The sequence below is a fragment of the Podarcis filfolensis genome (genome assembly GCF_964270895.1).
Source record: "Podarcis filfolensis genome assembly, chromosome: 13".
NCBI classification, from domain to species: domain Eukaryota; kingdom Metazoa; phylum Chordata; class Lepidosauria; order Squamata; family Lacertidae; genus Podarcis; species Podarcis filfolensis.
Window position 1 is genome coordinate 16,559,800 of NC_139615.1, and position 12,254 is coordinate 16,572,053.

Genomic DNA, 12,254 nt, shown 5'->3' on the forward strand with positions numbered 1-12,254 from the left:
ATTACCAATGGGAATAACAGGGGCAAGCCTGTTGACCTCTCTCACACTTACCCATTGATATTTCTGCAGCCCCCCTCACCGCCCTGCAATTTGGGGAACAAACATGGTAATCATGTTGAAGGGAGGGAAGAGCCAATCTGTGGTGCCCGTGAGAGGAAAGGAAGTGGATCATCTCAGGTTTTTATCCCCTCCCCCCTTTGACACACTTAGTGGTGATACCAACTATATTTGCACAGGATAATGATAAGGAGGCGGGAGGTGGATTTGACCTCCATACCAGATAGCATGATCCCAAAGGCTCCCCTCCACACTATTCTGCACCTTGTATGCTTTCTCCCAAGCTGAGACAGAAGCAAAGGATTCTTTCGCCGCCTCTTTCTCAGCCTCAGTGGCAAGTGAGGCCAACTGGAGGCCCTTCAGATATTCCCATTGTTCCTGATTACTGACCTTACTGGGAGGAGCTTGTAAGACAGTTCAGAAAGCCAGAGGCCTAGGAGCCTGAATGTTCCCCAGTCCATCTACCAAGATCACCTTTGGAGATCCTCTCCTGGGGTCTGCCATGATTTAAAGTGAGACGGGGCCTTTTCAGGGATGGCCTCATTTATAGACAGTGTTGACACCAGGGGTGCTTACCTACCAAGTGCCTCATAGTAGTGCTTTTATTGGCCATTAAAAAGGAAGCCTCATTGTTTTGTTATCTATTCTGCTTGGTATTAATGTTTGTCTTTTCTATGTATACTGGCCTGAAAATATTTTTATTGAGCAGCAGCCTTAAAAAAAAATCTTCAGATAAAATGATGCACTCAGTGAGAGGGCTAAAGAAGATTTTGCCTTTGCCTTGGCTGATGAGAGAGTGAACAAAGTCCAAAAGGAGGATCCTGGTAACTTAAAACTCACACGTTGCAAGATTCACCATGGCTTACCACCCTGCACCAAAAAAGGTTCACTAATTAGAAAGCGGCAGGGAGATTTGGAGCACCATGTAAAATGTATAGAATTCATAGAAATACATCCCATTAGTCCTGGGGCAAAGATCCATTTCAGCCCAGCAGGCCCAGACCCTCCTGACCAGCCACCCCAATAGTTAAAAGATGGTTACTTTTGTAGTAGTTGCATAAATTGGTTTTACCAAATAAGACTGCTGAAACTGCACAATTCCCCCCCCCATCAAATGCTTAAAATTTCGGCCCAGAAGGGCATGAAGTTCATGCCTCCTCCGTAAATGAATATTTTTTGGTGGAGTTGTAAATTGGTGGGCAGAGCTGATTCAGCTATTGGCCAATGTCAGCCCTTCTGGACCTTCTAGCTCTTGCTCAATTTAAAAAATATGCCCCCTGTTTGTTTGGTGTTTTTTTTAAAAAAAACAATAACTGCTGACCAGGAAGGTGGGGGAAGGGAGGACATGAGATTTATGCTGACTCAATGAACAGATTGACTTGTCCAGCTTTGTTTCTAGTGTGTGACCCCCTCTGGGCAGACGCTGCTAGCAGAGCCTTGTGGGCGGCTGAGCTTTTCCGTAAGCATTTTGGTAATGAAGTCAGTCCCCGTTGGGGGAACGGAACCCTAGAGTTGCTGGCCCCACGCTCCACTGGCCCACGTTGGGAGCAGAGGCTGATGGGTAGCGGGCCGGTCTGCTAGCTGCCATCTTGCGCCGCAGTGCATCCTGGGTAGAAATGTTAAAAGGTTTCAGGGTAGCTGTGGGTCTGTTTATTCATTTGTTTGTTTTCCTCAGTACTACTTGTGGTTTGAGAGGAATGGGGGGAAGAGACAAAAGCGAGGCACAGATGTGTTTGAACCGACGTTCCCCGGCAGGAAATGGCTTTTTGATTGAGATTTTTCATCCAGATTTTCGCACAGAGCCCCCCCTGCGGTGACGAGCTCTCCCTCCTGGCTGGGGGAGATCGGGAATGCTTCCGTTCTCTGTCGCACAGGGTCCACACGAATTGATCCTGCCCCCTCAAAGACACCAGGTTTTGCCTACCTTTTTTCTGTTGTATGTTAACCTCTCCCGCAGCACCAGACTCCTTAGCAGCGCTGCCCCCCCCCAACCACCCAGGATCGTGTGGGCTGCCGCCTTGTTCAGGTTTGCCTGCCAGTCTTTCTCAGCGGAACAACACAAATTGCTCTTGAGCCATCAGTCTTGGCGCTTGAGGTTCTTTCTTTAGCCCCACACTCTATCCAGTATAATAATTATTATTAATGCTACTTGGGCCTGCTCTTCCTTTGAGTGAGAGGATGGAGGAGGGAGCTGTCTCCCATCCAGACACCCACCAGTTCCCTGCCCACAGAACTTCTGTGATTCTGGCAGCCCTTTGTCCCAACCTGTCGCCCTCCAGGGGCTGATGGGAACTGTAGTCCAGAGCCTCTGGAGGGGGGCCACTAGGTTGGATATAAGGCGTGCGGCTCCCATTGGCTGTGCCCAGACCTGCCACTCAACACACGCCACGGCCAATCAGACCCTAAGTCCTGCTTTTTTTTTGTCGCCTCCTTTCCTTTTCTGTGGCTCCTCCCAAGTGGGGTGATTGTGTTTGCTTCCCCCATCCCAACCCCTGTCCGTTTAATTTTGGCTCCTTATTTTTGCCACCTTACTTCCACTTCCCTCCTCTTCCTCCTCCTCCTTCATGCCGCATTTCCTTCCACTTTACCCTTGTTGTTTTCAAAACAGAAGGCCGAAAGGGAGGGGGGGGAGAGACAGAAAGACCCACAACAATTTAACTTTACTATCCAGGGAACTGAGCTAGAAATATTTATTTATTTTGAGGGGTGGGGGGAGGTGCCTGTTTCTACACCAGAGATGTCCAGCCTTGGCACAAACGACTCTTCCTTTCCTCCCCCCCCTTTCTGTCTGAAATAGTTTGGGGAGTCGCATGTCCTTCAGCATGAAGGGCTGAAGCTCAGTGGCAGAGCACCTGCTTTGCATGCAGAAGGTTCCAGGTTCAATCCCTGGCATCTCCAGGTAGGACGAGGCAAAACTCCTGCCTGAAGCCCCGGAGAGATGCTGCCAGTCAGTGTAGAAAATGCACAGCTAGGTAGACCAGTGGTTTGACTCTGTAGGAGGCAGCTTCCTATGTGACAGGGGCACTGAACCTGCGACCCTCTATATGTGTTGCTGGACTCCAGTTCCCATCAGCCCCCAGGCTGCATGGCTGCTGGTCAGAGCTGATGGGATAGTCCAACATCTGGAGTCACAGGTTATCCACTTGTAAATCCAGAAGGAAGTGCCTTTCTTTCTGCCATAGAGGATGTCTGCTTCTCTAGCGTGCGGGAAGAGTGGGGCTCATTGTTACCTCTGTATCCTGCTGTTCCAGGGATCCCCGGTGCCACCTTTACCCTGACAGCACCCCTGTAAGGAAGGCTAAACAGACGGCACCAAGGCTTCTGTGGGATTTGAACCCAGATTCTCAAGTTGAAGCTTTGCCCTGTAGCTGCTAAACCGTATTAGCTCGCTACGTCTTGCCGGGGATTTATTAAAGTGCGATCGGGGAGAAAGATTCTGGGATTGGCCTCTTTACAATCTCGTGAAGCTTGCTCCTCCTTGAATCGCTTCTAGATCACACCCCTCAAGCAGCTTGCTTTTGTTCATGTGAACGCAGCTTGCGTAGACAACTCGGGGGAATTGGAGTGTGTAAGGGGCTGTGGTTCAAGGGCTCCCCCGAATAGCACAAGTGTCCCTGGGAGGGAAGGTAGTTCCCCCAATCACACTGAAGAATACTTTAGCCGAGCAGAGGGGAAGCACAATGGATGGAGAGAGCTGAGAATCCGGGTGGTAAGGGGACCACTAATCGAATGGGCATTTGCCGCAGAACGTGGCAATATTGGGTTGTGTGCAATGGAGGTGCCTGCAGTCTGCCCACCTTCTCCTTCCTTCCGCCCCTCCCTCCCTCCCTCCCTCCCTCCCTCCCTCCCTCCGCTGTGTCGAGCTCCATTCCATGCCTCTTACGTTGTGTTTCTTCCCCCCCAGCCCCCTGCAGTGGCCGACGAGGACCTACAGCTCCAGCTAGCCCTTAGCTTGAGCAAAGAGGAACACGACAAGGTTAGACGCACACCTCCTGCCCCCCACCCGCAGCAGCTCCTCCTCTCGAAATAATCAACTAAACCACTTTCCGCCCCCGGCCCCAGAGCAGGCCCCAGCCTCACACTTTCCCCACTAACTCAGCGTTCTCTCTCTCTCTCCACGTCCCGAAGCAGAGCGATGGCAACAGGGGTGCCGTGTCTCCATTTTTCACTTTTAGACCTCTTTAATTGTCCCGCTGTGTAGAGTCAAGATTTCCCGAGGTGCCTTTCCCCTTCCGAGGGAGGCCCGGAAGGTAGGACAGGTCAGTCCGCGTGTCCTGCTGCTTCGAGAGGCGATGGGTCGCTGGCGCCTGCTGAGGCGGGTCTTGCGTGCGTCTTCTGCAGAACGGAGGCAATGGACAGGAGGAGGAGGAGCTTCCTGAGCCATGAGGAAATGGGGGCCAGGAGTGCTGGCTGGAAAGGGGAGGCCATCCCTTGGAGTAAGGGAGTTTTGGGGTGGGTGGATATTTAGCGGAGGATGAGGAAGGTGGTAGTTAACAGATTGGAGCAGCTTTGCCAAGCTGGAGCCCTGAGATGTTTCAGACTACAACTCCCATCAGCCCCAACCGGGCCGGCCAGGGCAGATGGGAGTTGTAGTCCAAAACACCAGGTTGGCAAAGGCCTGGTTAGAGCTTGAGGGTAAGGAGAGAGGAAGACTTCTGCTTTCTCCCTTTGCGAGTGGAGCTTACTAGCTTCAGCCAGCAGCGTGGAGGAAGGGAGAAGTTAAGGGGAAACACCAGAACAGAAAGGCCAAGGCTGGCCAAGCCACTTCAGCATTGGGGGGGCGGGTGGTCTTGGAGCCAGAAAGCCAAGAAGGGAGGCAAATGTAGATGAGGTGCTGTTCGCTTGGGCACCTGCATTTTCAAGGGGGGTTGCAGGGGGGAACGAATCAGGGCTCCCATGAAGGGGTGGGGGTGGGAGGAGCTGGGCAGCCCTTGGCTCCTTCCTCGGCTCTCCGGATTGCCCTCTTGAGTTGGACAGAATCATAGTGGCGGCTGCTTGAAGCATCACCTGGCACACGGCCTGCAGCAGGCCCTCGCCCTGCCTGTTGCCCTGCACCAAAACCACCAGCCCCAGCCAACACAACCCTTCCTAGCTAGGGAGGGCGGCTTTGGCGCTAAGTGCCAGGCGGGCGCCAAGCTGGGCGAAGGCTGGGCCATGAAACCTCCGCACTGCCTGCCTCTCCTGAAGGTGAGTGAACAGCTTTGCCCTGGCCCACGATCGCTGTTGATGCCCTCTTGTCCCTCCCACAATCCCCTTGCAGGAAGAGCGGATCCGGCGTGGGGATGACCTACGACTCCAGATGGCCATTGAGGAGAGCAAAAAGGAGACGGTGCCTGCCAAGGAGGAGGTGAGGGTGGAGCAGGCAGGGTCCGGGCAGGTGGCTCTGGATGGGGCAGGGAGGGGAGGGGAGAATAGTAAGGAGGGGGCCATTGTTGGAGGCAGAATTGCCAGGTACACAGGCCTTGGTTCAATCCTGCAAGGCAGCACTTTAACGTCCATCTGAAACTTTTATTTTTATTTTTTCCTGCCAAGGAGGTGCTCTGGGTAGTAACCATGTGACAGTTGTCCATTTTCTCCTCCCATGTACGTAGATTTCCCTACCCCTTTTTGCTAGGCTGAGAGAGAGAGAGACTAGTCCAGGACCACCCAGGGACTGAGTGGAGATTTGAACCTTGACCTCCCCGGGCCTAATCTGGCACTCTAACCACTGACCTGCACTATTTATTCCTTTGAGATGGAGATATACCCCACCTTTCCTTTCAATGAGCTCAAAATGGGGGTACAGTGTTTACTCACCCATAGTAATCTATGAGGTAGACGAGGCTGATACTCCAACCACGATGCCATTCTTGCTCTTGGGGTATTATAAAGCGGAGGGCGTAGCGGTATTGGGGAGGTTGTCACTGTTTTCCAAATGGGACAATAGAGACGTGATTAATTCCCTGACCCGTTTCTCTGCCTGTCTCCCACATTCCTTCCCCACCTGCCCCACATGCAGTCATCCCTCATGGATCTTGCGGAGGTCTTCACCGCCCCTCCCACTGCGGACCCCTGGGGCGGCCCTCCTGCTCCCGCTGACCCCTGGGGTGGCTCTGCCCCAGTTGTATCCGCAGCTCCCACTGACCCATGGGGACCATCTGCTACCGGAGCAGCCCCTACAGGAGACCCGTGGGGGGCCTCTGCGGTGCCTCCTGCAGCCCCCCCAGACCCATGGGGAGGTGCCCCGGCTGCAAGCAGTGACCCATGGAAACCTGAAGGTAAGAGCGAGAAGTGACGGAACAGATCAGGATATGATAAACATGATTCAGCATTTAAGCCTTTTGCTTAAAATCAGGTTAACTGAAGAAAGGGCTTAGGTGACCTTCCTCACTTGCTCATTTCTCTCCTGTCCCCTACCAGGAAAAAAAGATACATTTTATGGGGCATTTATGGGTTTCTCTGCCTTCCAAGGTGGGAGACACCACTTCAACTAGCTCTCTGTCTACCCCCTTGCGCTGTGTGGTGGAAGACAGGCAGGGTATACATTTAAATATTAACTCTTGTGCTTCGGCTCTGCTGCAATTTTCCTTTCAAGACTCTCCCTTCCCTTCCTTTTTTTTACTAGTAGGCAATTCATTTGACCCTGTTTGATGGGTGGTGGTATTTTATTTGCCAGAGAAGAGCTGTGGCTCCATGGTAAGAACATTTGCTTTGTGCTTAGAGGGATCCAGGTTCCTTCCTTGGGCCACCCCCCACCCCAGCTAAAACTATCAGTCAATGGGAACACAACTGCTGCCTGCTGCCTGCTGCCAGACATCATTGGCCTAGAAAGACCAGCAGTCCGATTCGGTATAAGGCAGCAGCTCCCTGTGTGTGTTCAAACCTGGCAAAGATGCAGCGATCTCTTGTCGCAGAGCTTTCTTACCATCTCAGGCAGGCTGCCCACTGGCCACAGAGAACTAAATTACCGTTCTGTCTGCGTCAACCTGGGACTCCTAGGTGTAACACAAACGCATAAACGTCCATCCTGATGCACAGCAGACAGGCTGTTTCCCCAGACGTTGATAAAGTTTGACCCACTTGATGTTTCCCCAGGTGGAGGTTCCTCTGGGACCACGGCAGCGCCACCCACAGATCCATGGTCATCTGGACCAGCTCCCACGTCCCAAGGGAAACCAGCGCCCGATCCTTGGGCTCCGGCATCCACGTTTTCTGATCCCTGGGGCGGCTCCCCTTCCAAGCCCAGCACAAACGGCACAGCAGGTGAGCGACAGCGAGGGCTCCTGAGCCCCTCGGCCTGGCGGAGGGAGGCTTGGGTCAGACCGGCTGGGAACTGGGGCTCCTGGGTGCCTTATCTCCATGAACGAGATGCAGGGAACGGACCCCCAGCGCAGGATTGTGTGAGTCTGCGGGGAACGGGTCCCTTCCGCCCTTGCTCTCCCGTTAACCCTGCTGGCCCACCCCCTTCCCCCTTCTGCCTTGTCCCTCCCCTCCAGCTGGCGGAGGCTTTGAGCAGTTTGGCAGCCCCGGGGATGGGGACGAGTTCTCTGATTTCGACAGCCTGCGCCCGGCACTGCCCAAATCCGGGAGCAGCACAGGTGAGCCCTGCTCCCTGCATGGCTCCGCCTTCTCACCTCTGCACCTCCACTTCGCCCTGCATGTCCCTGTCTCTTGCCTGCCACTTTCCTTACTCTCGACCCCCGGGACTGGGTGGCAGCGGTTCCTGGCATTGCCCTCTGCCCTCTCTTGGGTCAGCCAAACTCAGCTCAGAAGTGACACCCCACGGACCAGTTTTGTTCCTGCATGTACTTTGAAGAGGGGTCTCTTTCTTTCATTCTTTCTCCGCTTCTCACCCCCCCTTCTTTCCAGCTACTTTATCCCGAGGCTTGTCTGACCCTTGCATGATTCGAATTGGGAGCGTGTGCCTATGACTTGCAAAAACCGAAGGGTGTATCTCTGCTGGCCTTTGTCTTTTCCCTCCACGTTCCCTGTGCTCTTCTGCATCTTCCATTCCCTTCTCTCACCACTCTTTCCTGTCTGCCCCCGCCAATCTCTCTCTCTCTCCCTCTCTCTTTAGGTGAGCTGTCCCTCTTAGCCGGGGAGGTGCCTATTTGCCGACCTGGCAGTGGCACTGACAGCCCCAACACTTTTGACATGGCCTCCATGGGCGGGTCGCTGCCCGAGATCTCCAAGCCAACGCGGAAGACCCCAGAGTCATTTCTGGGCCCCAACGCTGCCCTCGTCGACCTGGACTCCCTGGTCAGCAAGCCTTCTACTGCCTCTAGCATTGCAAAGGCCTCCAACCCCTTCTTAGCCCCTGGTAAGTGCTCTGGGGCCAGGGCACTCTGGGGGTTCAAGCAGGGCAGAGAGAAGGATATCTCCTTAGTTCTGTTTAGTTGAGTCATACAAGTCAGAACGTGGAGGGAAAGAACCACGTCTTCTTATATCTGCATGACTCTTGTTGGGCAGGAAACTCTTGCCAGGACTCTCTTGTCTGGCCCCTTATTTATGGGGCTTGCTGTTAAAGCAGGATTAAAAGCAGACCTCTTGACGGGCTTAAAAATCTCTTCCAGGGTAAACCAGAGAGAAATATGCAGATGAAGTTGGTTTGTGCGGCTTATTTTGTGTAATGTCGCCACATTGAGTCTCATTGTTACCCACCAGAAATCTTCTGCCCAGCACCTTCATGCATAACATCACAGCCATGAGGCCTAGAAACTTGCTTCACAAGCATGCGCAAACCTCCTCTACTACTCCATACCACCTTGTCCTGCTCCCAGCCTGAGGTTTGAGCTTGGAGCGGGGAGGTTGGGAAACACAACTTCTGGCTCCTTGGAGGCTCATGCAGTAGATTTGGATGTAGGAGCCACAGGTCAGTTCAGTATTGCCGGCCTTGTTTATAAGGTGCAAATGAGACAAGTCCTCTTTGCTTTAAGCCAGGCCTTCCTTGAGCTTGAGTCTGGTGGGTGAAAGCAGAGCAGGGTTGATACGCAGTAACTTCCACGATGGGCTTGAGCAGGAAGATTCAGGACGTAGTTAAACACTGCTCCCACAGAAGGCAGTGATGGCCGCCAACTGGGATGGTTTTAAAAGAGGATTAGAGATATTCATGGAAGACAAGGCTATCAATGGCTGCTAGCCACAGTGGCTTCTGGGAATCTCAGGCCACTGTGAGAACAGGATGCTGGACTAGATGGGCTACTAGCCTGATCCTGCAGAGCTTGATAATGTTTTATGGGGCTACAGAGGAAGCCAAGGCTCCTGAGAGTTGAGGGTGGGAGGCATCGACCCAGGACTTCTGGGTTCCTTTTAACTTGTTTTTCTTCCTCCTTTCTCTCTCTCTCCTCTATCATCCGCTGCAGGTTCAGCCCCAGCCCCAGCCGCGTCTGCCTCAACTACAAACCCCTTCCAGGCGACGGCCGCTGCCCCGCTTTCGCTCAACCAGCTCCGCGTCAGTCCGGTCCTCCCTTTGTCTCAGCCGGCGCCCCCTGCCTTCCCTGCCGCAGCTCCTATGGTCTCTGTCTCCCCCATGGCCCCCGGGATGCCCCTGGCCTCCGTTTCCCCCATGGTGGGGGTGCAGCCTTTGGGCGCTGTCCCGACTATGGGGCTCCCTGCCATGGGCCTGCCCCCTCAGAGCCTGCCGCCCACTGGCGTCGTCCCCAGCAGCACCTCAGCCGCCTCCATGGGCAGCACCAACCCCTTCTTGCTATAATCAGGGGGATCTGTTAGCCCTGTGGGGAGGACACCCCCTTGTCACCCCCCACATTCCCAGTTTGCAAAGGGGGGGGGCCTTAGTTTCCACCCACAAAACGGGGCAGCCGGGAAGGCGGGGGGAGAGAGAAGGAAGGGAAGAGACTTAAGTCCTTATTGCGAGCTCCTCCACCCCCATGTTGGGGGTAGGGTGGACTTATTTTTTTCTCTTTTTGGTTTTGGTTTGGGGGCTTAATTGAAGAGCTCCTCCTTCCCCCCTCCCCCCGCTGCTCTTCAGGGCAGCTGGGAGACCCCATTTCTGCTGTCCTCTGTCGGCAGCAGGGGCAGCTCCCTTCTCTAACTCAAGTTGAGGTTTCAGCGTCACATTTGAGGGGAGGGAACTACGAACCAACAACAGATCTAGAGTTGTGGGGGGCGTTGAGGGGTGTGTGTGTGGGTCTTCTCCAAAGGCAGGTGGTGGTTGTTGCTGTTCTTTGTGCCCTCTCCCCTGTTGGCCACAGAAACCCTTCCCATGTTGAAAGGTGAGGGGGGATTATCATATTTTGGTCAACTCCTCCCACACCTTCCTTCATAAGTCTCTCTTTCTCTCTCTCTTCCCTTTTGCAGAAGGGATGGAGGAAGAGAAGTGGCCATGTGCCTCTACCTCCCTCCCAGGCCCTTCCAAACAAAGTTTCCTTATGGGTAGTGGGGTGGGGTGGGGAGAGACAGATGGACACTGTCCTTTTAAATTATGATTTTATTTTGGTAGGCACTCCCCCACTTCCCTTCCAGATGTTTGGTTACATCTCCATCCCCTCCTGCCCCACCCCTGTGCCGGGACCAGCCCTTCTCTGCCTCTTCTTTTTTTTTCCACTAAGGGGGTGACGTCAGTGAATCCCCTTCACTACACCTGGGAACGGTTGAGACACTGGGAATACTTGTCTCTTCCGTCTCCGGGGCCAGGCGGGATACCACTAATCTGCGGTCAGAGACCAAAAGCTGGATCTGGAAAGGGGGGCTGGACCATCATTCCTCACAGGGCGACGAGGCCACCGCTACACTTTGCCGCCTGCCCTCTGCAGACTCCCGGGCCGAAGGGAGCCACCATTTTTGTTTCGTTTTGCAAGGATCGTGGAGCCCTATTGGCGCATCACACCTCTGGGGGCGGGGACTTGAAGCAGCCAACACAGCCTGCTGTGAAGAAGGAACCTGGAAGCCATCGGAGGATCGATACTCTTGAGAACCTTAAAAAAAGAAAAAGTTTTCCAACAGCAACGTGTCCGGGGAGGGAGGGGGGGGACTATTGCAGAATTTGAGTCTCTCCCTCTCTCTTGGCCTGCTTTGTGGAAGCCCAGAAACAGCCAAAGGCCCCCTGCCAGATGTGGAACGGCAGGGGATCTGTAAAGCCCAGCCGCCCTTCTCCGTTTCTGGACTGCAGCAGGCCAGGGTGAGGACTCGGATGATGAGTGTGGACAAAGCAACAACGTCCCTGCGGAGGAGGAAATTCTCCCTCTCCCTCTCTTTCTCTTATGCCAACAGTGCACATTGCTTGAAAAGGGAGCCGGGGGGGGCGGGGGGAGAGGAGAGGAGAGGACACGCAGCCACACCCACAACCCAGGGACCCCACTTTGCAGCACTCTTCGCACAGGGGGTGATCAAATGCAGTCTGAGCCGTCCACTCTCCACACGTGACCTGCTTTTCTCCCTCTCCTGCTGCAACCTCCTCCTTTGTGTGCATGTGGGGGGTTTTGGGGGGTGGGGGTGTTGCTCCCACTGCTGACCCACTCGAGACCCCAAAGAGGACATGCCATCTTTGACTTGTAAAACAGCGGAGTCCTCCGTCCGTTCCAACAGCACAGTGAAGAAGCCCCCACCATTCTTCAAGACTCGTTGAAGGAGGGAGGGAGGGAGGGGGGAGATGGGTAGGTGGGCTGATTCTGGCCCTTTGGGAGCCAACAGCTTGTGGGGAAAGGGAGGGTCCGAGGCTGCGTGTGCGTGTTTGTGTGCGTGCGTGCGTGTATGTGTATATGTGTTGCTGCTGTAAGTGATTGTCGATTCTTATTTTATGCTACGGGGGGTGGGGGCGCTTACTCATTAGCACCCAGGACAATCTGCTAAATCCCTCATTCTTCCCCCACCCTCTGCCACCCCAAATCTCTTGCAATTGTGTTTCTGAAGTGGGTGGGACATCCTACATCTCCCTGGTGCTGCCGCCACCCGCACCCCCCCAACCCCCCCCCCAATCATGCCAGGGGATAATTTTCTCCCGACACCAGTCAGTATATTTGCAGAATCATTGTGTCATTGGTCAAGGGGTTGGGGTGGGGAAGAGTGGCTGTATGTGACCCTCCCCCTCTTGGCTCTACCCCACCCCTTCCGTTATCTTCCCCACCCCGACCCCCAAGCCTACCCTGGTATGCATCAGAAAAATGCTATTAATGAAATGAAATAAATGGAAATTCTTCTATGGCACCCAAAGGCTTTGGCCCCTGGGTTTGCTTTTGAGGGAGAAGGGCAGAGCTGGGCTC

At 54.1% G+C, this 12,254-nt stretch overlaps 1 protein-coding gene across 10 annotated transcripts in view; it reads left to right on the plus strand.

Annotated features, from left to right (window-relative positions):
* EPN1 (epsin 1) overlaps positions 1–12,204 on the plus strand; it is a 32,325-nt gene extending 20,121 nt beyond the window's left edge. For 2 of the 10 annotated variants that reach the window (XM_083584053.1, XM_083584055.1), the window contains exons 5-13: positions 70–177; positions 2,855–2,956; positions 3,962–4,033; positions 5,318–5,404; positions 6,056–6,314; positions 7,132–7,299; positions 7,533–7,634; positions 8,114–8,356; positions 9,399–12,204. In XM_083584053.1, coding sequence (XP_083440179.1) covers positions 70–177; positions 2,855–2,956; positions 3,962–4,033; positions 5,318–5,404; positions 6,056–6,314; positions 7,132–7,299; positions 7,533–7,634; positions 8,114–8,356; positions 9,399–9,748 — 1,491 coding nt within the window. In that variant the 3' untranslated portion in view covers positions 9,749–12,204. The remainder of the gene's footprint in view (positions 1–69; positions 178–2,854; positions 2,957–3,961; positions 4,034–5,317; positions 5,405–6,055; positions 6,315–7,131; positions 7,300–7,532; positions 7,635–8,113; positions 8,357–9,398) is intronic. The other 8 variants (XM_083584057.1, XM_083584058.1, XM_083584059.1 and 5 more) reach the window with 5 other exon arrangements.
* The last annotated feature ends 50 nt before the right edge of the window (positions 12,205–12,254 follow it).